General features: G+C 41.2%; 1 protein-coding gene across 2 annotated transcripts; it reads left to right on the top strand.

Annotated features, from left to right (window-relative positions):
• The first annotated feature begins 46 nt into the window (after positions 1-46).
• LOC105482413 (PAK1 interacting protein 1) lies at positions 47-14,156 on the top strand. 2 transcript variants are annotated; one of them, XM_011742491.2, is made up of 10 exons: positions 47-178; positions 2,436-2,598; positions 7,244-7,364; positions 7,440-7,514; positions 7,946-7,998; positions 9,022-9,167; positions 9,262-9,359; positions 12,223-12,322; positions 13,056-13,179; positions 13,337-14,156. In XM_011742491.2, the coding sequence occupies exons 1-10, from the start codon at positions 95-97 to the stop codon at positions 13,549-13,551; spliced, it is 1,179 nt and encodes a 392-aa protein (XP_011740793.2). In that variant the 5' UTR covers positions 47-94; the 3' UTR covers positions 13,552-14,156. The 2 variants fall into 2 exon arrangements, with proteins under 2 accessions (XP_011740793.2, XP_011740794.2); XM_011742492.3 differs by lacking the exon at positions 47-178 and adding an exon at positions 200-653.
• The last annotated feature ends 4,362 nt before the right edge of the window (positions 14,157-18,518 follow it).

Raw genomic sequence — 18,518 nt, 5'->3', positions numbered from 1 at the left:
CGCCGATGCAAAAAGGACTCAGACTTTTTTTTTTTTTTTGGCATCCGGTTCTGTCACCTCCAGGCTGAGCCGGGCGAGGCACGTGCGCTGCTGAATGGAGCTGGTCGCTGGTTGCTACGAGCAGGTCCTCTTTGGGTTCGCTGTACACCCGGAGTCCGAGGCGTGCGGCGACCACGAGGTGAGATACCGAGTACCTAGAGACAGTCGGAGGCGGGGCCGGGAAGGTCGGGTTTGGTTCCTGCACAGCAGAGGTAAACATTGGAGCGCCTGCTGTTCACTGGATGATTTGGTGAATGAAACCTAAGAGACTTGAGAAAAGCAAACCTTTGAATATGTAGAATGGATATTTTATCAAAATGAGACAATATCTGCCTTTTCTAGTAGACAAAAGGTCCACGGGACACAGGAAACCGGCATTTCTGCATACGGACAAATGAGTCGTAGATTGTGGATTTAAGGATCGATCCCATAAGTTGACAGTATTCAGAATTTAATGAAAGAAGATCTCGCTCTTTTGCTGAATTTCTGTCCTGGAATTTTACAAATGACTAAATCTAGATTAGGATAAATCCCGTATAGATAAAGCGATACCAATTCGTTATTTGTTGGGAACTTATGGCGAGCTGGACGGTGGAGATGCAAAGATGCTGGAGGTATGGATCGTGCCTTAGAGACGTTCCCTACATAAGGGATGGCGGACTGAGGAGACACATAGATGGAGAGAAATTACAGCAGAATATGGTATTACTAGATGTGTGAATAAATAAAAAGGTCAAATAAATTGCCAGTAGTCAAATAGGTAGATAGGACTATACTCACGACTAGAAATCCGACCTCCTAACGTCTAGCTCACTTTTATTGTCGAAGCAATTCTAAGCATTTTCTAGAAACCCGTTTTATTGAGTACAGTACTTCTTTATGAAGTCAAGGCGTCCGTCTTTAATTATCCAGAAAATTTGGAAGTATATCACTTGACCTATTGCTTTTGTTTATTTTGTTTCCTACTCCAGTTATTTGCTCTGTCTTTGGCTGAAAAGTGACGTGTTTTGAATAGTCAAAGATGATACTATCTAATTTTTTTTTTGTAGTGAAATTACTTAACTATGTTCCAGACACACAGTAGGCCTCACAGCAACCCTCTGAGGAGGATGCAGTTATTCTCGCTTTGCAGATGAGGAACCAAAATGTTGGTCCTAGATAGGTTAAGTGACTGCTGAAGGCCACACAGATAATAATTGGCAGAGCTGACCCCAAAGTGTCAGGAGCCCCCAAGGGTCTCTGACATTTGAAACTCTTAACCATTACCCTATACTGCTACTAAATCTAAGCAGCAGCCTAGATAACCTACAATATGTGGATTTTAAAAGGTTATTATTTGATTTAAGGCCGTAGCAGCTCCGCAAGAATACTTGATTCAAAGGAGGCCCCCTTGGTCTTAAATGATGGAAGGAGTATCTGTTGCTGTAATTATTAAGGACCCAATTTGCAGTAACACATGTTCAGAGAAGTTTGATGGGTTTTTTTCTTTTTCGGTTTTGCAAATACTTTTTGATGCAGTTCCTTCAGTTTAAGGAGTGTGTGTGTGTGTGTGTGTGTGTGTGTGTGTGTGTGTGTGTGTATTTTGCTGTCGTGCTTTGCACTCATCCAGTCAGACTTCTCATGGCAATAAGCACAGAGTTCCTGAGATTTCATTATTGGTAATTCTCTAGGGCTTATGTTGTTACTCATGGAAACATACCTTTACTCTGTTGGGTTTTCTTTATAAGACTTGTCGGCCGGGTGCGGTGGCTCACACATGTAATCCCAGCACTTTGGTAGGGCGAGGAAGGTGGATCACCTGAGGTCAGGAGTTCAAGGCCAGCCTGACCAACGTGGTGAAATCCCGTCTCTACCAAAATTAGCTGGGCATGATGGCTAGTGCTTGTAATCCCAGCTACTCAGGAGGCTTAGGTGGAAGAATCGCAGTTCACTGCTATATATCAACTGCTTGGAATAGTGCCAGACACATAGTAGGCATTCATCATTTGAAAGAATAAATTCAAATAAAAATTTGAATATCTGAAAAAATAAATTAAGTCTCACATATAAAGTAACAACATTAAAGAGTTAAAGCTTTGTGTAGGATCTAAAAGTCTTCTGTTGTCCAGTCTCCATTACCATGTTCTAGAGTGATGATACCCAGTGTTGCCTGCCCACCTCCTTGCTTTACCTTCCTTATCAAGTCTCAAGTCCTTTGTGTAAACTACATGTCATTTTGTAGTTTAACATGTCATTTTTCCCTTTATAGGATCCATTGATAGTTTTCATGAATCGTGGAACAGTTTATCTTTTCAGAAGCAGATAAATGGTTCCATGATTCATGAAAACTGCCAGTGGATAGTTGGTAGAACTGTGGTGTGACTGTGGCATTCATTGTATGTTTTCATCTTCAACAGCAATGGACTCTTGTGGCTGACTTCACTCACCATGCTCACACTGCCTCCTTGTCAGCAGTAGCTGTCAATAGTCGTTTTGTGGTCACTGGGAGCAAAGATGAAACAATTCACATTTATGACATGAAAAAGAAGATAGAGCATGGGGCGCTAGTGCATCACAGTGGTAAGAAAATTGTATCTCTTACGATGAGAACGTGGAGGCGTTCTTTACAATTTGACTTCAGTTGAACAATTTGTTTTGTCTACTTTATAGCAGATTCTGTGCTAGAAGATAGAGGAATGTTTTAAAAAATGGTTTCTTAGCCGGGCGCAGTGGCTCACACCTGTAATCCCAGCACTTTGGGAGGCTGAGCGAGTGGATCACCTGAGGTCAGTAGCTGGAGACCAGACCTGTCTCTACTAAAATACAAAAAAAAAATTAGCCAGGTGTGGTGGCACGCACCTGTAGTCCCAGCTACTCGGGAGGCTGAGGCAGGAGAATCGTTTGAACCCGGGAGGCAGAGCTTGCAGTAAGCTGAGATCGCGCCACTGCACTCCAGCCTGGGTGACAGAGTGAGACTCTGTCTCAAAAAAAAAAAAAATGGTTTGTTGCTCTGGGTTGGCGTTCAGTCTGTCTTGGGAGACAGAAAGGAGGCATTTAACCCAGTCAGAGAGTTAGGGAGTCAGAGTGAGGTGTTCACTGAAACCTTCCTTAAAATGGTATCTGAATTATCTTAAAAGAGAAATGTCAGTTGTTAGGCAGGTAAAGTTTGCAAAGAGGGAGAAAGGACATTCCAGGCAGAGGTGGCAGTATGAGGAGCACAGGTAGTAGCATCATAGCAATATCTAACTTTATTGAGGGCATATTAAGTACCCCTCTGTGTGCCAAGAAAGTAAAAGAGAACACCTAGTTTCAAAGATGTTACTTGACTTGCCTGAGGTCTCAAACAGTGGAACTAGAACTTGCACCTAGGTCTGGAGCCCCTGCTTTTACCGCTGGTGTTCATGGGGAACTGTAAGCAGTTCTGGATTATGAGAAGGTTAAACTGGGAGTTTGAGTGGCTGGAGAAGTAGATGGGACCAGATCCTGGAGTCCTTGAGAGAGCCAGGTAGAGACTGAATTGGGAGGGAGGGAGAGGGCAAGCTAGCGAATGAATGATGTGGGCTTGAGGAAAGTACTGCCAGTTTGTATAGGAGGGATGCTGACTGAGGACCCCAACAGAAGGACTGATGAAGGCCTGCGCCATTGGAATCGGCAGCTGCGGATTGGGTAACATCAGTTTGCAAGATTTTCTGAGTTTCTTCAGTAATAAGCCACAGACATTTCCCTAGAGAGGGGAAGGTTACTTGGTGTGTGCGGTAGAAGGATTGAGTTACAAAGGAATTAAGAATTTTGGTGAAGGAGTGGATTAGTTTGTCAGCATAGAGAAAATGTGTTGTCAAAGGCCGGGCGTGGTGGCTCACACCTGTAATCCCAGCACTTTGGGAGGCTGAGGTGGGCTGAGCACTAGGTCAGGAGATTGAGACCATCCTGGCTAACATGGAGAAACCCCGTCTCTACTAAAAATACAAAACCTTAGCTGCGCGTGGTGGCACACACCTGTAGTCCCAGCTACTCGGGAGGCTAAGGCAGGAGAATCGCTTGAACCCGGGGAGGCGGAGGTTGCCGTGAGCCGAGATTGTGCCAGTGCACTCCAGCCTAGGTGACAGAACAAGACTGTGTCTCAAAAAAAAAAGAAAAAAAAAGAAAAGTGGTGTCAAGGGCCTAGAAATCTCTGAAATACAAAAGCAGGTGGAGTGTGAGTGCAGGAAGGCGTGAAAGGGATGGGAAGATGTGAGCTTGTGGTCAGCATATAGGTTCCTAGAGGTCAAGTGTTATACCGTGGAACAGCTCTATGTGGTAACGACGCCCAGCCTGTGGGTGTAGGGGACTGAAATGCAGGGGAGGCAAAGGTCACTGGAGTTGAAGTCAAGAAGTAGTACTACAATGCCCAACTTGTGGTTTGGTTTTCCACCCTGGTGGTCAAGGTACCCAGGATAGTGGCAGAATCAAGGGAGAGAAAGACTGAACAGGTAAATTTTTTTCTTCAGTACCAAACATTTTATGCTGTTTTTATTGCATTTTCCCAGGGGACAGAGAATGCGGAGTAACTCAGCTAAGAAAGTTGATTTATTGCAAAGAAAGGTGCCCTTTTCCTACCCAATCTTACATGTATTTCAGAGGATCCACACCAGGCATTGGTTTCCAGCAGTAAATTTGCAGCCATAAATGGCTTCCTTCTATTAGATGTTCCCTTAGTTTATTCAGACTGCTATAACGAAATACCTGAGAGTGAATAATTTATCAATAATAGAGATTTATTTCTCACAGTTGTAGAGGCTGGGAAGTCTAAGATTAAGGCACCAGCAGATTTTCACATCTCATGAGGACTGGCACTCTGTTGTTGTGTCCTCATATGGTGGAAGGGCAAAGCAGCTCCCTACACAATTTTGTAAGGTCAAGCTCGAGAGTTGGAGCCAGTTTTAAAAAAGAAAACAAACAAAAAAAACTTTTGGGGAGCGGGGGGCGGAGTCTCGCTTTGTCACCCAGGCTGGAGTGCGGTGGCGCGATCTTGGCTCACTGCAACTTCTGCCTCCTGGGTTTAAGCGATTCTCCTGCCTCAGCCTCCCAGGTAGCTTGGATTATAGGCACCTGTCACCACACCCAACTAATTTTTGTGTTTTCAGTAGATACGGGGGTCTCACCATGTTGGCCAGGCTGGTTTTGAACTCTTGACCTGAAGTGATCCACCTGCCTCAGCCTCCCAAAGTGCTGGGATTACAGGCGTGAACCACCGCGCCCAGCCAAAAAAAACTTTTAGAAGGTCGCAATCCTCTAATCCCGTTCCTGGGGGCTTGCCCTCGTGACTTAGTCACCATCACCTCCTAAAGGTCTCACCTCTTAAACTGTCACATTGGCAACTAAGTTTCAGCAGATGAATTTTGGGGGACACTTTCAGACTGTGGCAGACTGTCCATTGCTGCTTTGATAGCTATCTTGCTCTTCATCAGAAGCTGTGCTTTGAGTGATTAAAATATACATTCTTTTTTTCTCTATCTCCTAGTCCCAGTTCATACAAAGAAGTCTTCTCTCTCAGGTTTGGAAGAAATAAGTTAAATTTGACCTGCCCAAACCCATTAGTATGAGTTCAACAATAAGAAAAGGAATTACATAAAAGGAGTTTAGATTGGGGGGTGAATGAAGTAGAGCTCTTGGTTTCTTCTGTTTCTTGTATAAATCCTTTTTTTTTTTTCCTTTTTTAATTCGTTTCTTTTTTTCCTTCAACTTTTATTTTAAGTTCAGGGGTACACATGCAGGATGTGCAGGTTTGTTAGCTAGGTAAACGTCCCATGGTGGTTTGCTGTACAGATCATCCCATCACCCAGTGTCCATTAGCTGTTCTTTCTAATGCTCTCTTTCCCCCCACCCTTCCGCTGCCACAGGCCCCAGTGTGTGGTGTTCTTCCCCTGTGTGAGAACATGCGGTGTTTGGTTTGGTTTTCTTTCTTTTCTTTTTCTTTCTTTCTTTTTTTTTTTTTTGAGATGGAGTCTTGCTCTGTCACACAGGCTCGAGTGCAGTGGTGCGATCTTGGCTCACTGCAACCTCCATCTCCTGGGTTCAAGCGATTCTTGTGCCTCAGCCTCCTGAGTAGCTGGGACTACAGGCGCACACCACCACATCTAGCTAATTTTTGTATTTTCAGTAGAGATACGGTTTCGCCATGTTGGCCAGACTGGTCTTCAACTCCTGATCTCAGGTGATCCGCCCGCCTTGGCCTCCCAAAGTTCTGGGATTACAGGCATGAGCCACATTGCCCAGCCAGTGTTTGGTTTTCTCTTCCTGCATTAGTTTGCTGAGGATAATGGCTTCCAACTGCATCTACATCCCTGCAAAGGATATGAGCTCATTCCTTTTTATGGGTGCATACATCCTATTTTAGAGAGTTGCTAATAGATAAGCTTTTTTCTAGGGAAGCAGATGTGGGAAAGCAAACTTTCCAAAGTGAGAAATAGGATAATAAGGAGAGGAAAATATGAACAAATGAATGCGAAATGTGTGGAAATGGATCAAAACAGGTCTGAGTGATAATGATTGGATTGTGGCTGATTGGGTAGCTCATTCACTGTTTAGAAAGTGGAAGTCATGTGGCAGTACACCTGGTTTGTTCCCCAGATTAGCTTGTTAGCTGGTTAGTTTTGTTTACTTCTGCTCAAACTTTCCTAGCCAGCCACCTTCTAAACTTATAATTTGAAGAGGTAAAGCAAGGACGTGAACTGATTTGTTCAAATGTGTATCTAAACTGGAGATACTCTGCTGAAAATATTTGCATAGATTTGAACAACAGTACTTATATGAAAAAATTTAAGGTATATTTTAGTAATATTAAGACATTGAGGCCAGTCACAGTGGCTCACCCCTGTAATCCCAGCACTTTGGGAGGCTGAGGTGGGCAGATCGCTTGGGCCCAGGAGTTCAAGACCAACCTGGGCAACATGGCATGGTGAAACCCTGTGTCTACAAAAAATACAAAAATTAGCTAGGTGTATTGATGTGCACCTGTAGTCCCAGTTACTCAGGAGGTTGAGGTGGGAAGATTGCATGAACCCAGGAGGCAGAGGTTGCAGTGAGATAAGATTGTGCCATAGCACTTCAGCCTGGGTAACAAGAGTGAAACCCTGCCTCAAAAAAAAAATTGAGTGTTTTACTTAGCATAGCATAGCCTTCAAATCAGAAATGGAGTTTGTATTTAAAATGAATATTATTTTTGCCTATTTTGGTTTTTCTATAGGTACAATAACTTGCCTGAAATTCTATGGCAACAGGCATTTAATCAGTGGAGCGGAAGATGGACTCATCTGTATCTGGGATGCAAAGAAATGGGAATGCCTGAAGTCAATTAAAGCTCACAAGTGAGTTGGGCTCTTTCCCTTTGGCATCCTCGATGTGCCAGTCAAGTTGGGGACTAACTGTTGGTTTCATTATAGAGGACAGGTGACCTTCCTTTCTATTCACCCATCTGGCAAGTTGGCTCTCTCGGTTGGTACAGATAAGACATTAAGGTAAGTCATTAATGCTCAAGAGCATTTTTCTAAGGTGTATCTTTTACTACAGCTCTCCACCATTTAAAAATACTGTGATACAAGGGAAACCTCAAAAACTGGTGAACCTTTTCACAGTGGTAGGATAAAAATGAAAAACCATTTTCAAACATGCAGTTATGCTGCAGTCATCATAGCTGTGAACTGAAGATTTTAGAAAGGGAAACCTTTTGAAAATACAATGGATACGACATGTTAAAGGGATATGGGAATAGAGCAAGTCTTATTCCTGCCTCATAATATTTCATAATGTTGCTGTAAGAAAGATAGCAGGTCTTTTAAATAATCAGTATTTACTATGTCACTTGAGTAAGCCTTCATTATGCTTGTTCTTTTACGTTTAGTAAAAGGTAGTTGGTGATCACACCATAAGTAAGCTTCCTGTTTTGCAGAACGTGGAATCTTGTAGAAGGAAGATCAGCATTCATAAAAAATATAAAGCAAAGTGAGTATTTTTGTTTGAAATACAGGTTGAGCATTCCTAATCTGGAAATCTGAAATGCTCCAAAATCTGAAACTTTTTGAGCACTGATGTGATGTCTCAAGTAGAAAATTCAACACCTAACCTCATGATGGGTCACAGTCAGAACTTTGTTTCATGCACAAAATTATTTAAAATATTTTGTAAAATTACCTTCAGGCTAGATGTATATGAAACATAGATGAATTTCATGTGTAGACTTGAAACATGAGTTTCATGGGTTTTATCCTCAAGATATTTCATTGTATATATGCAGATATTACAAAATCCAAAACAGTTCTGGTCCCAAGTATTTTGGATAAGGGATACTCAACCTGTATGTTTTACAGTGACTTATGGAATATGAATATAGATACACATTTTTACGTGTGTGTATGTTACATATTTATTTCTCTGCATGGTGGTGGTTATCTCCGAGCAAATGCCTTGGGTTTCTTTCTTTTCCCATTTTAGGTCTAGATTCTTGTTGTGGCTCTGCCACCTGCCTTTGATTTGATTTGATTTGATTTGATTTTTTGAGATAGAGTCTCGCTCTGTCACCCAGGCTGGAGTGCAGTGGTGCTATCTCAGCTCACTACAACCTCTGCCTTCTGAGTTCAAGTGATTCTCCTGCCTCACCCTCCCAAGTAACTGGGATTACAGACGCATGCCACCATGCTTGGCTAATTTTTTGTATTTTTTGGTAGAGATGGGGTTTTGCCATGTTAGCCAGGCTGGTCTCAAACTCCTGGCCTTAAGTGATACACCCATCTTGGCCTCCCAAAGTGCTGGCATTACAGGTTTGAGCCACTGCACCTGGCCAACCTTTGACTTTTGGAACCTAGATTGTTTTCTAAAAAACTTAACTTGTAAAATGTGTTATGAAGATAAACTAGGATAATAAATTTGAAAATACACAGTATAAATATTTTCTATTTTTATTATTGCTATGATCATTTTATGTTTTATTTACAAAATAAATAAACTTCATTTTTTTTCCACTTATAGATGCTCACATAGTAGAGTGGTCCCCAAGAGGAGAGCAATATGTAGTTATCATACAGAATAAAATAGACATCTATCAGCTCGACACTGCATCCATTAGTGGCACCATCACAAATGAAAAGAGAATTTCCTCTGTTAAATTTCTTTCAGTAAGTAATCAGAAGTCAGTGATGAAAGTTTGTGGTGATGGTTGGAACTGTTGATGACATTCTGGATGTTATTACTCTTTTTCCTCTCTCCTAGGAGTCTGTCCTTGCAGTGGCTGGAGATGAAGAAGTTATAAGGTTTTTTGACTGTGATTCGCTAGTGTGTCTCTGTGAATTTAAAGCTCATGAAAACAGGTATTTTTACTAATCTCTGGTGTATATGTTTAGTCTTAATAAATGGTATATATGCAGTAGTTTCATAAACCAGGTTATATGTTTTTATTGACAACTGCAGAAATAATCAGACATATCTACACGTACAGTATATGGTATCTGGAGTCTAATAAGATGGTAGAAAATGTTATCTTCCTGGCCTTTAATAATGCAAAAGTGGGCCGGGTGCAGTAGCTCACGCCTGTAATCCCAGCACTTTGGGAGGCGGAGGCAGGCGGATCAGGAGGTCAAGAGATCGAGACCATCCTGGCCAACATGGTGAAACCCATCTCTACTAAAAATAAAATAATTGGTGTGGTGTTGCGTGCTTGTAGTCCCAGTTACTCGAGAGGGAGAGGCAGGAGAATCGCTTGAACCCTGGAGGCGGAGGTTGCAGTGAGGCAAGATCGCATCTCTGCACTCCAGCCTGGTGACAGAGTGAGACTCCATCTCAAAAATAATAATAATAATGCAAAAGTGATGAAATTGTTTTCAGGACTGTCATTTGCACAAGATATTTTTTAAATGTCTGTTAGACTTGGAGCCTGCAATCAAGCATATTTGAACAAACAAAAGACTAAACAATCTTGAGCTTTGTTCCCATCTACTTTTGTCCTTTTATGTAATTCCCCTTGCCTACTTCTTCCCCTTTTCCGTGTGATTTTTCTTTTCCTGCAGGAGAAGTGAATTGACGTTATTGAGTTCCTGTTTTGTGCCAGTTTTTATTAACTTTTAATGCTTTCTGTATTTCTAGCAGGTGGATAGTCTCAAAGTAAGTAGTTAAGTGGCTTGGCCAATATTACCCCACTCTTAGGTAAAGGAGCTGAGAGCTGAGCCCGATTTTATCTGACTCTTATATCCCTGCTTTTTCCTGTAATTTTGAAAAAGGTGATTTAATATACAGAGTTAGAATTTAATGTGTTCCCTTTGCATGTTCTATGTCTCAAATGAGTCTTAGTTCTTATTTCTTAAACAGTGGTTAAGTTTTAAGAAATCTGTAAGAGTACTGCAGTCAGTAGTATAAAGGCCTTACTCTTCTGTTATATTGGGAAGTAAACATATTCTTCAAGGTCGCCATTCCAGATGTACTAGTAACACTTCAGATATTTGACCATTCATTTATTTAACAAGTATTCATTGAGCATCATTATGAAATACTACACGAGGTATTTAATGATGAACAGAAAAGATGGGAGCTTGTGCTCTCATGGCTTTTATATTGTAAGGAGGCAATAGATTACAAACAAGCAGATCATTATGACAGGATGGAAATAGAAAAGTAGAGTGATTAAAGATTAACAAGGGGGCCGGGCGCGGTGGCTCAAGCCTGTAATCCCAGCACTTTGGGAGGCCGAGGCGGGTGGATCACGAGGTCAGGAGATCGAGACTATCCTGGCTAACATGGTGAAACCCCGTCTCTACTAAAAATACAAAAAACTAGCCAGGCGTGGTGGCGGGCGCCTGTAGTCTCAGCTACTTGGGAGGCTGAGGCCAGAGAATGGCGTGAACCCGGGAGGCGGAGCTTGCAGTGAGCCGAGATCACGCCACTGCACTCCAGCCTGGGAGACACAGCGAGACTCCGTCTAAAAAAAAAAAAAAAAAAAAAAAAAAAAGATTAACAAGGGTAATTGGTTTAGATAGGATGATGAGGGAAGAAGATGTGAGACCTTAGGAATGAAAAAGGAGCTAGTTTTTAAAAGAAGAGAGAGGCACAGGTGCAAAGACCCTGAGGGAGAACAGAGCTTGGTGTATTTTAGGAGCAGATAGAAGAACTGTGTGACTAGGTGAGAATGAGCAAGGAGAGGATGGTGGAAGCCAAATGGTGCCCATAATCATCATAATTTTTCTTACTATGGAAAAATTTAAAAGCATTTAGACTGGTTTAAGGTGCTAACCCTTTAAGACCCACCACCAGCTTTAGCAACTATCACTGTGTGGCCAGTTTTGCTTCATCTATATGCCCAGACACTTCCTCCTCTCCCATGTTATTTTAAAGTAGGTCCCAGTTTTGTAGGGTTTTAAGCCTGGAAGTTACAAGATTTGATTTACATTTTTAAAAATTGTTGGCCGGGTGCAGTGGCTCATGCCTGTAATCCCAGCACTTTGGGAGGCTGAGGCAGGCGGATCATGAGGTCAGGAGTTCGAGACCAGGCTGACCAACATGGTGAAACCCCGTCTCTCCTAAAAATACAAAAATTAGCCGGGCATGGTGGTGCACACCTGTAATCCCAGCTACTCAGGAGGCTGAGGCAGGAGAATCGCTTGAACGCAGGAGGTGGAGGTTGTCGTGAGTTGAGATCCCGCCACTGCACTCCAGCCTGGGTGACAGAGCAAGACTCCGTCTTAAAAAAAAAAAAAAGTTGTTAAGGGGCAAAATAGAAGCAGAAAGGCCAATTAGGCTACTTCTGTGATCCAGAGGAAAAATAATAGCGGCTTAGACTAACAGTGGTGGGACTGGAGATGAGGGAAATGGGTGTGTGGGAGAGGCCTTGATTCATCATTTCTGTTGTCTTTTCTTTCCTTACTGAACTTGGAGTTTCTTGTGGTGATGGGCTTTGTTTTACTCATCTTTAGTTCCTTTGTAATAACCTGATGATTTATTATCTGTTATCTTTTCAACTTTTCCTTCAGATATAGTTGGCAGTTGATTTTATCTTGTATTTTGGGCCTGAATATATCTCATTAATGGGAATGCGAAGCATAGTTACGTTTTAAGGCACCTTTCATTGAGCAGTTTGGAAATACCTGAAACAGTGAGAAAGCACTAGTCTGTGTGTGTAGTTTTTAACAATATTAGACTTTTTGGAGGACAGGGTCTTTTATGGTGTTAATATTTCTCTCCTAGGGTAAAGGACATGTTCAGTTTTGAAATTCCAGAGCAACATGTTATTGTTACAGCATCAAGTGATGGTTTCATCAAAATGTGGAAGCTTGAGCAGGATAAGGTCAGTGCCTTAACACAATCTAAATGTACTTTATTACAAATCTTGCTCGTAAGTGAGGTGGAATATTTTTTAAGGGTCATAAGACATAAGTCTTTAAATAAACGTTTTAAATCTCTTCCAGGCATGATTGATATTAATGGTTTTAAAATTAGGGTTCCCGTGGAGCTGCCTTGATGGTTGTCATTTCTGAGTGTGAGCTGGTGGTTTCCCAGAACTCGCGCTGCTCTTTTTAGTCAGAGAAGCTCTACTTTCCTCTCTCTTGAGTATTGGAGTTCTCTGGAAGCTCTTAGGTAAAAATACTGCCATTGCTAAAAATAATTTGGAAGCTCCTGATCAATTATGAAATTAACAAACCATTTGAACCAGACAGTTTGGAAAATTAAATTCCCTCCTGTAGTCTCCTTACAGTCTCTCTTGGTTTATTCTTTGTTCTCTCATAAACACATTCTGTGAATATGGTTTGTTGAATGTCTCTTTTTCCAAGGTTCTTTGTTCAGCCCTGGAAATAAGACCTGATTCCTTTCTTTAGAATTTTCAAATTCTGAATACTTCTTAGAAATTGGCTCTGTGAATAACATAGTCAAACCTAACCATGAGTGAACATTATATGTTGCTTCTGAATATCATATTTTGTATTCAAGAAAATATAGGAAGTTTTAAATTAAGGTAACTTGATTATGGAAAAAGAAATTATTGAAAATGCACATTCTGAATGTTTGTTTCTTCTGTTTAGAAAGTTCCCCCATCTTTACTCTGTGAAGTAAACACTAAAGCCAGGCTGACATGTCTTGGAGTGTGGCTAGACAAAGTGCCAGACACGAAAGAAAGCTTTCCTCCAGCAGCAGAGCCTTCTCCTGGTAATCGAATTTGATTGTTCTGACATTTTGAATAATCTGTTATCTCTTAAATTGTAGAAGTGGAGGAGATCCAGATAATTTCACTTTATTGACAGCCTGTGTTTATTTCATTCAAAGGGGAAAACAGTCTTTAAAAGCACTCTCTTTTGTGTTGTAGTAAGTAAAGAACAGTCCAAAATTGGCAAAAAGGAGCCTGGTGACACAGTGTACAAAGAAGAAAAGCAGTCAAAACCTAACACAAAGAAACGCAATTTAGCAGGTGACAGTAAGAAAGCAACAAAAGAAAGTGGCCTGGTATCAACCAAGAAGAGGAAAATGGTAGAAATGTTGGAAAAGAAGAGGAAAAAGAAGAAGATAAAAATAATGCAGTGAATCCCAGATGTCTCCTGAAAGAACTCTTTTAGATGAAATCATTCTACTCAAATGTACATTAATTTTCTTTTTTTCCCCCTGAGTAAAAGCAAGAAATTTCTTCCTTTGGAGAAGATATACATATTATAAAACGACTTTTAGATGGGGGTTGTTTTTTTTTTTAAACAGTGGTAAAATTACTTTTGGCAGACAGTGTTTTATGAATTATGTATCCTGTCGATACATAATATGTTAATGTGTCATGCAATTTTTGTACAAAGCAAATAAAGATCTTTCTCAAAATATACTGTAAAATGATATAAAATATTGAACACATTCTTTATCAGATTTGGATGAAGGAGTCATTATTCAAAATTTTCTCCTAAATGGGGAAGAATTTAAGAACTGCTTTTGGCCTCTTCAAATGGTAAGTAGTAATTTTAGATTTTCATACCAACAGGACAAACTTAAAAGATTATACATATATAAGATATATATGTATGAAGCAAACATATGCTTAAGTGTAGGACCGCGTACCTAAGATTATAGAGAGATTGCCAGGCTTGAAGCTACTTTGCTTCCAAGCAGTAGATGTATAAATTAATAAGGATGGGAAAATGATCTTTTTTTTTTTTTTTTTTTTTTTTTGAGATGGAGTCTCACTCTGTTGCCCAGGCTGGAGTGCTGTGGTGCAATCTCAGCTCACTGCAACCTCCGTCTCCCGGGTTCAAGCGATTCTCCTGCCTCAGCCTCCCAAGTAGCTGGTAGCTTGAGCCAAGGAGTTTGAGACCAGCATGGGCAACATAGGGAGAACCTGTCTCTCCCAAAAAATCAACTGGTGTGGTAACATGCTCCCAGCTACTCAAGAGGTGGAGGTGGGAAGGATGGCTTGAGCCCAGGATGTGGAAGTTGCGGTGAGCTGAGACTGCGCCACTCTACTCCAACCTGGGCAACGGAGCCAGACCCTGTCTTAAAAAAAAAAAGAAAAAGACATTATTGGGGATCCATAGGTTTGAATTAGCCAGGCAGATATTAGACACCTGAGGCCATCAGGAAAATCACTTGTGATTAGGCAGAATAAGAACAGGCACTGGAATTACCACTCCATAGGAATAAATTGTCCAGGAAATGAACCAAATTGTGTGTCTTAACATCAGTCTACTCCTTTGTTAGCTTACTTCATAAGCTATCAACATAAATGTAGGTCATTGGCTTTGTTTTGTCAATTCAACTTAAAAATTTTGAGGCCATTGTAAGAAATATATACTTGTAAGAAATAACATAAAGATTCCGCCTGGTTTTCCCGATGATAACATCTTGCAAAACAAGGGCAATATCCCAACCAGGCCAAGATATAATAGAAATGATAAGATCAAGATACAGAACATTTCTATCACAATGATCCCATATGTCCTTACAAGCCATACTCAGTTTCCTCTTGTGCTTGTATAGCTGCGCCCACCTTCGTAACCTCTGGTACCAGTGGTCTGTTCTCCATCTCTGTAATTTTGCCAAAATTATGATTGGATTATACTTTCTTTTGGGATTGGCTTTTCACTCAGCATAATCTGGGCATTGATCCAGGTTGTTGCATCAACAGTTCTGTTTTTAGTATTGAGTGGGATGTCCGTATAGAGGTACCATAGTAAACACCTGTAGAAGGACGTCAGCAATTTTTCCTGTTGTTAGGTACCTAAATAAAGTTGCTGTAAACATTTGTGTGCAGGTTTTTATGTGAACAGGAGTCTTCATTTCTCTTGGATAAATGCCCAGGAATTCCAAAGTTTGCAGAATAGCTGTATGATTTTACATTTCTACCAGTAATGTTTGAGTGATACAGTTTCTCTGCATCTTTCCAGCATTTGATGTTAGTCTTAGCCATTCCAGTAAGAGTGTTGTGAAACTTTATTGTGGTTATAACTTACATTGCTCTGATAGCTAATGATGTTAATAATCTTTCTTTTTTGCTGTTGAATTCTGAGAGTTTTTTTTTTTTTTGAAATGGAGTCTCATTGTGTCACCCACCCAGGTTGGAGTGCAGTGGCCTGATCTTGGCTTACTGCAACCTCCGCCTCCCAGCTCCAAGTGATTCTCCTGCCCCAGCCTCTTGAATAGCTGGGATTACAGGTGCGTGCCACCATACCCAGCTAATTCTTGTTTTTTTTTTTTTTTTTTTTTTTTTGAGACGGAGTCTCGCTCTGTCGCCCAGGCTGGAGTGCAGTGGCTGGATCTATTTTTTTTAGTAGAGACGGGGTTTCACCATGTTAGCCAGGATGGTCTTGAACTCCTGATCTCTAGTGATCCGCCCTCCTCGGCCTCCCAAAGTGCTGGGATTACAGGTGTGAGCCACCGCGCCTGGCCAAGAGTTCTTTATATATTGTAGAAACTCAACCTTTGTCAGATACGTGGTTTGCAAATATTTTTGCCTAGTCTGTAGCTTGTGTTTTTATCCTAACGGCCTTTTGCAGAGCTCAAGTTTTTTATTTTGTTGAAATCCAGTTCATCAATTTTTCCTTCCATGGATCATGCTTTTGGTGTGAAGTCCAAGAGACCTTTGTCTAGCCTTAGATCCTGAAGAGGTTCTATATATTTTTTAAAGGTTTTGTGGAGTTTAACATTTTACATTTAGTATGTGATCCATTTTGAGTGTATAAATGTGAGGTTTAATTCCAAGTTTATTTTCTTGGCTATGGATATCAACTTGCTCTAGCACCTTGTTGAAAAGACTGTTCTTTCTCTATTGAAATACTTTTGCATCTTTGCCAGAATTCAATTGAGCGTATTAGTGTGGGTCTATTACTGGGCTCTCTATTGTGTTCTATTGATCTCTGTTGATGTTTTTGCCAGTACCACGCAGTCTTGATTACTGCAGCTGTATAGTAAGCTTTGAATTTGAGTCGAAGGATTCTCCCCCTTTTCTCTTTTTCAAAATTATTTTCACTATTCCAGTTCCTTTGCCTTTCCATATAAAATTTAGGATAATTCTATCCTTCTCTACACAAAAGAGTACAGTCATGTGTCACTTATTGACAGGAATACATTCTGAGAAATGCCTCATTAGGTGATTTAATTTTGTGTGAATATCATAGGGTGTACTTACACAAACCTGATGGTAGAGCCTGCTGCATACCTAGGCCATACGGTATAGTCATAATCTTGTGGGACCACCATTGTATATGTGATCTGTTGTTGACCAAAATGTCATTATGCAGCACATGGCTGTACAGATCTTTGATTTTTTTTTTTTTTTTTTTTTGAGACAGTTTTGTTCTTGCCACCCAGGCTGGAGTGCAATTTTGCGACCTCAGCTCACTGCAACTACTGCCTCCTGGATTCATGCGATTCTCCTGCCTCAGCCTCCCGAGTACCTGGGATTACAGGCGCACACCACCACACCTGGCTGAATTTTGTATTTATAGAAGAGACGGGGTTTCACCATGTTGGCCAGGCTAGTCTCGAACTCCTGACCTCAAGTGATCCACCCGCCTTGGCCTCCCAAAGTGCTGGGATTACAGGCGTTAGCTACTGCACCCGGCCAGATCTTTGATTGTTTTTATCAGTGTTGTGTAGTTTTCACATACAAATCTTGCACATGTTTGATTTATTTCTAAGTATTTGGGGCAGGGGAATTACAAATGTTTTTTTTTTTTTTTTTTTTTTTTTTTTTTTTTTTTTTGAGATGGAGTCTTGCACTATCTCTTGGGCTGGAGTGCAGTGGCGCCATCTCCGCTCACTGCAACCTCTGCCTCCTTGGGTTCAAGCGATTCTCCTGCCTCAGCTTCCCAAGTAGCTGGGATTACAGGTGCCCACCACCATGCCTAGCTAATTTTTTTGTACTTTTAGTAGAGACAGGGTTTCACTATGTTGGCCAGGCTGGTCTCAAACTCCTGACCTCCTGATCCGCCCGCCTTGGCCTCCCAAAGTGCTGTGATTACAGGCATGAGCCACTGTACCTGGCCTACAAGTGATATTTTTAGTTTTGGTGCTCACATTCATTGCTAATATATAGAAATACAATTGATTTTTGTGTGATCTTACATCCTGCTATCTTGCTGAATTCACTTATTCTAGGAGTTGTTTTGTTGGGGTTTTCTATGTAGACAATTATGTTATCTGCAAATACAGTGTTATTTCTATCTGTCTTTTCTCCCATTTTCTTGCCTTGTTAACTGACTAGAAGATGCAGCACTGTGTTGAATAAGAATAGTGAGACATCTTTGCCTTGTTATGATCTTTGGGGGAAAACATTCAGTCTTTCACTGTGAAGTATAATGCCAGCTGTAGGGTTTTCGTAGTTATTCTTTGTCAAGTTGAAGAAAGCTCAACTCGATATCCCCTGTTTCATTCCTGATATTGGTAATTTGTGTCCTCTCTCTTTTCTTTGTCAGTCTTGCTAGAGCTTTGTCAGTTTTATTATCTTATCAAAGAACCAGTTCTGCTGGGCACGGTGGCTCACGCCTGTAAGCCCAGCACTTTGGGAGGCCGAGGTGGGCAGATCACCTAAGGTCAGGCATTCGAGACCAACCTGGCAAACATGGTGAAACCCTGTCTCAACTAAAAATATAAAAATTAGCTGGGTGTGGTAGCAGGTGCCTGTAATCCCAGCTACTTGGGAGGCTGAGCCAGGAGAATCGCTTGAACCTGAGAGGCGGAGGTTGCAATGAGCTGAGATAGTGCCACTGCACTCCAGCCTGGGCAACAGAGTGAAACTCCATCTCAAAAACAAAACAATCAGTTCTTTGTTTCATTGACTCCATCTGTTTTCAATTTCATTTTCTGCTCTTGTCCTTATTTCCTTCCTTCTGCTTGCTTTGGGGTTTCTTTTGCTCTTATTTTTCTAGTTTCTTTTTGGTTTGTTTTACGATTTTTTAGAGACATGGTCTTACTATGTTGCTCAGGCTGGCCTTGAACTCCTGCGCTCAAGTCATCCTCCCACCTTGGCCTCCTGAGTTGCTAGGACTATAGTTGTGAGCCACCACACGTGGCTT

Source organism: Macaca nemestrina, chromosome 5, assembly GCF_043159975.1.
Source record: "Macaca nemestrina isolate mMacNem1 chromosome 5, mMacNem.hap1, whole genome shotgun sequence".
Lineage (NCBI taxonomy): Eukaryota > Metazoa > Chordata > Mammalia > Primates > Cercopithecidae > Macaca > Macaca nemestrina.
Note: the sequence above shows the minus strand (reverse complement) of the source record. Positions and strands in the feature narration are given on the sequence as shown.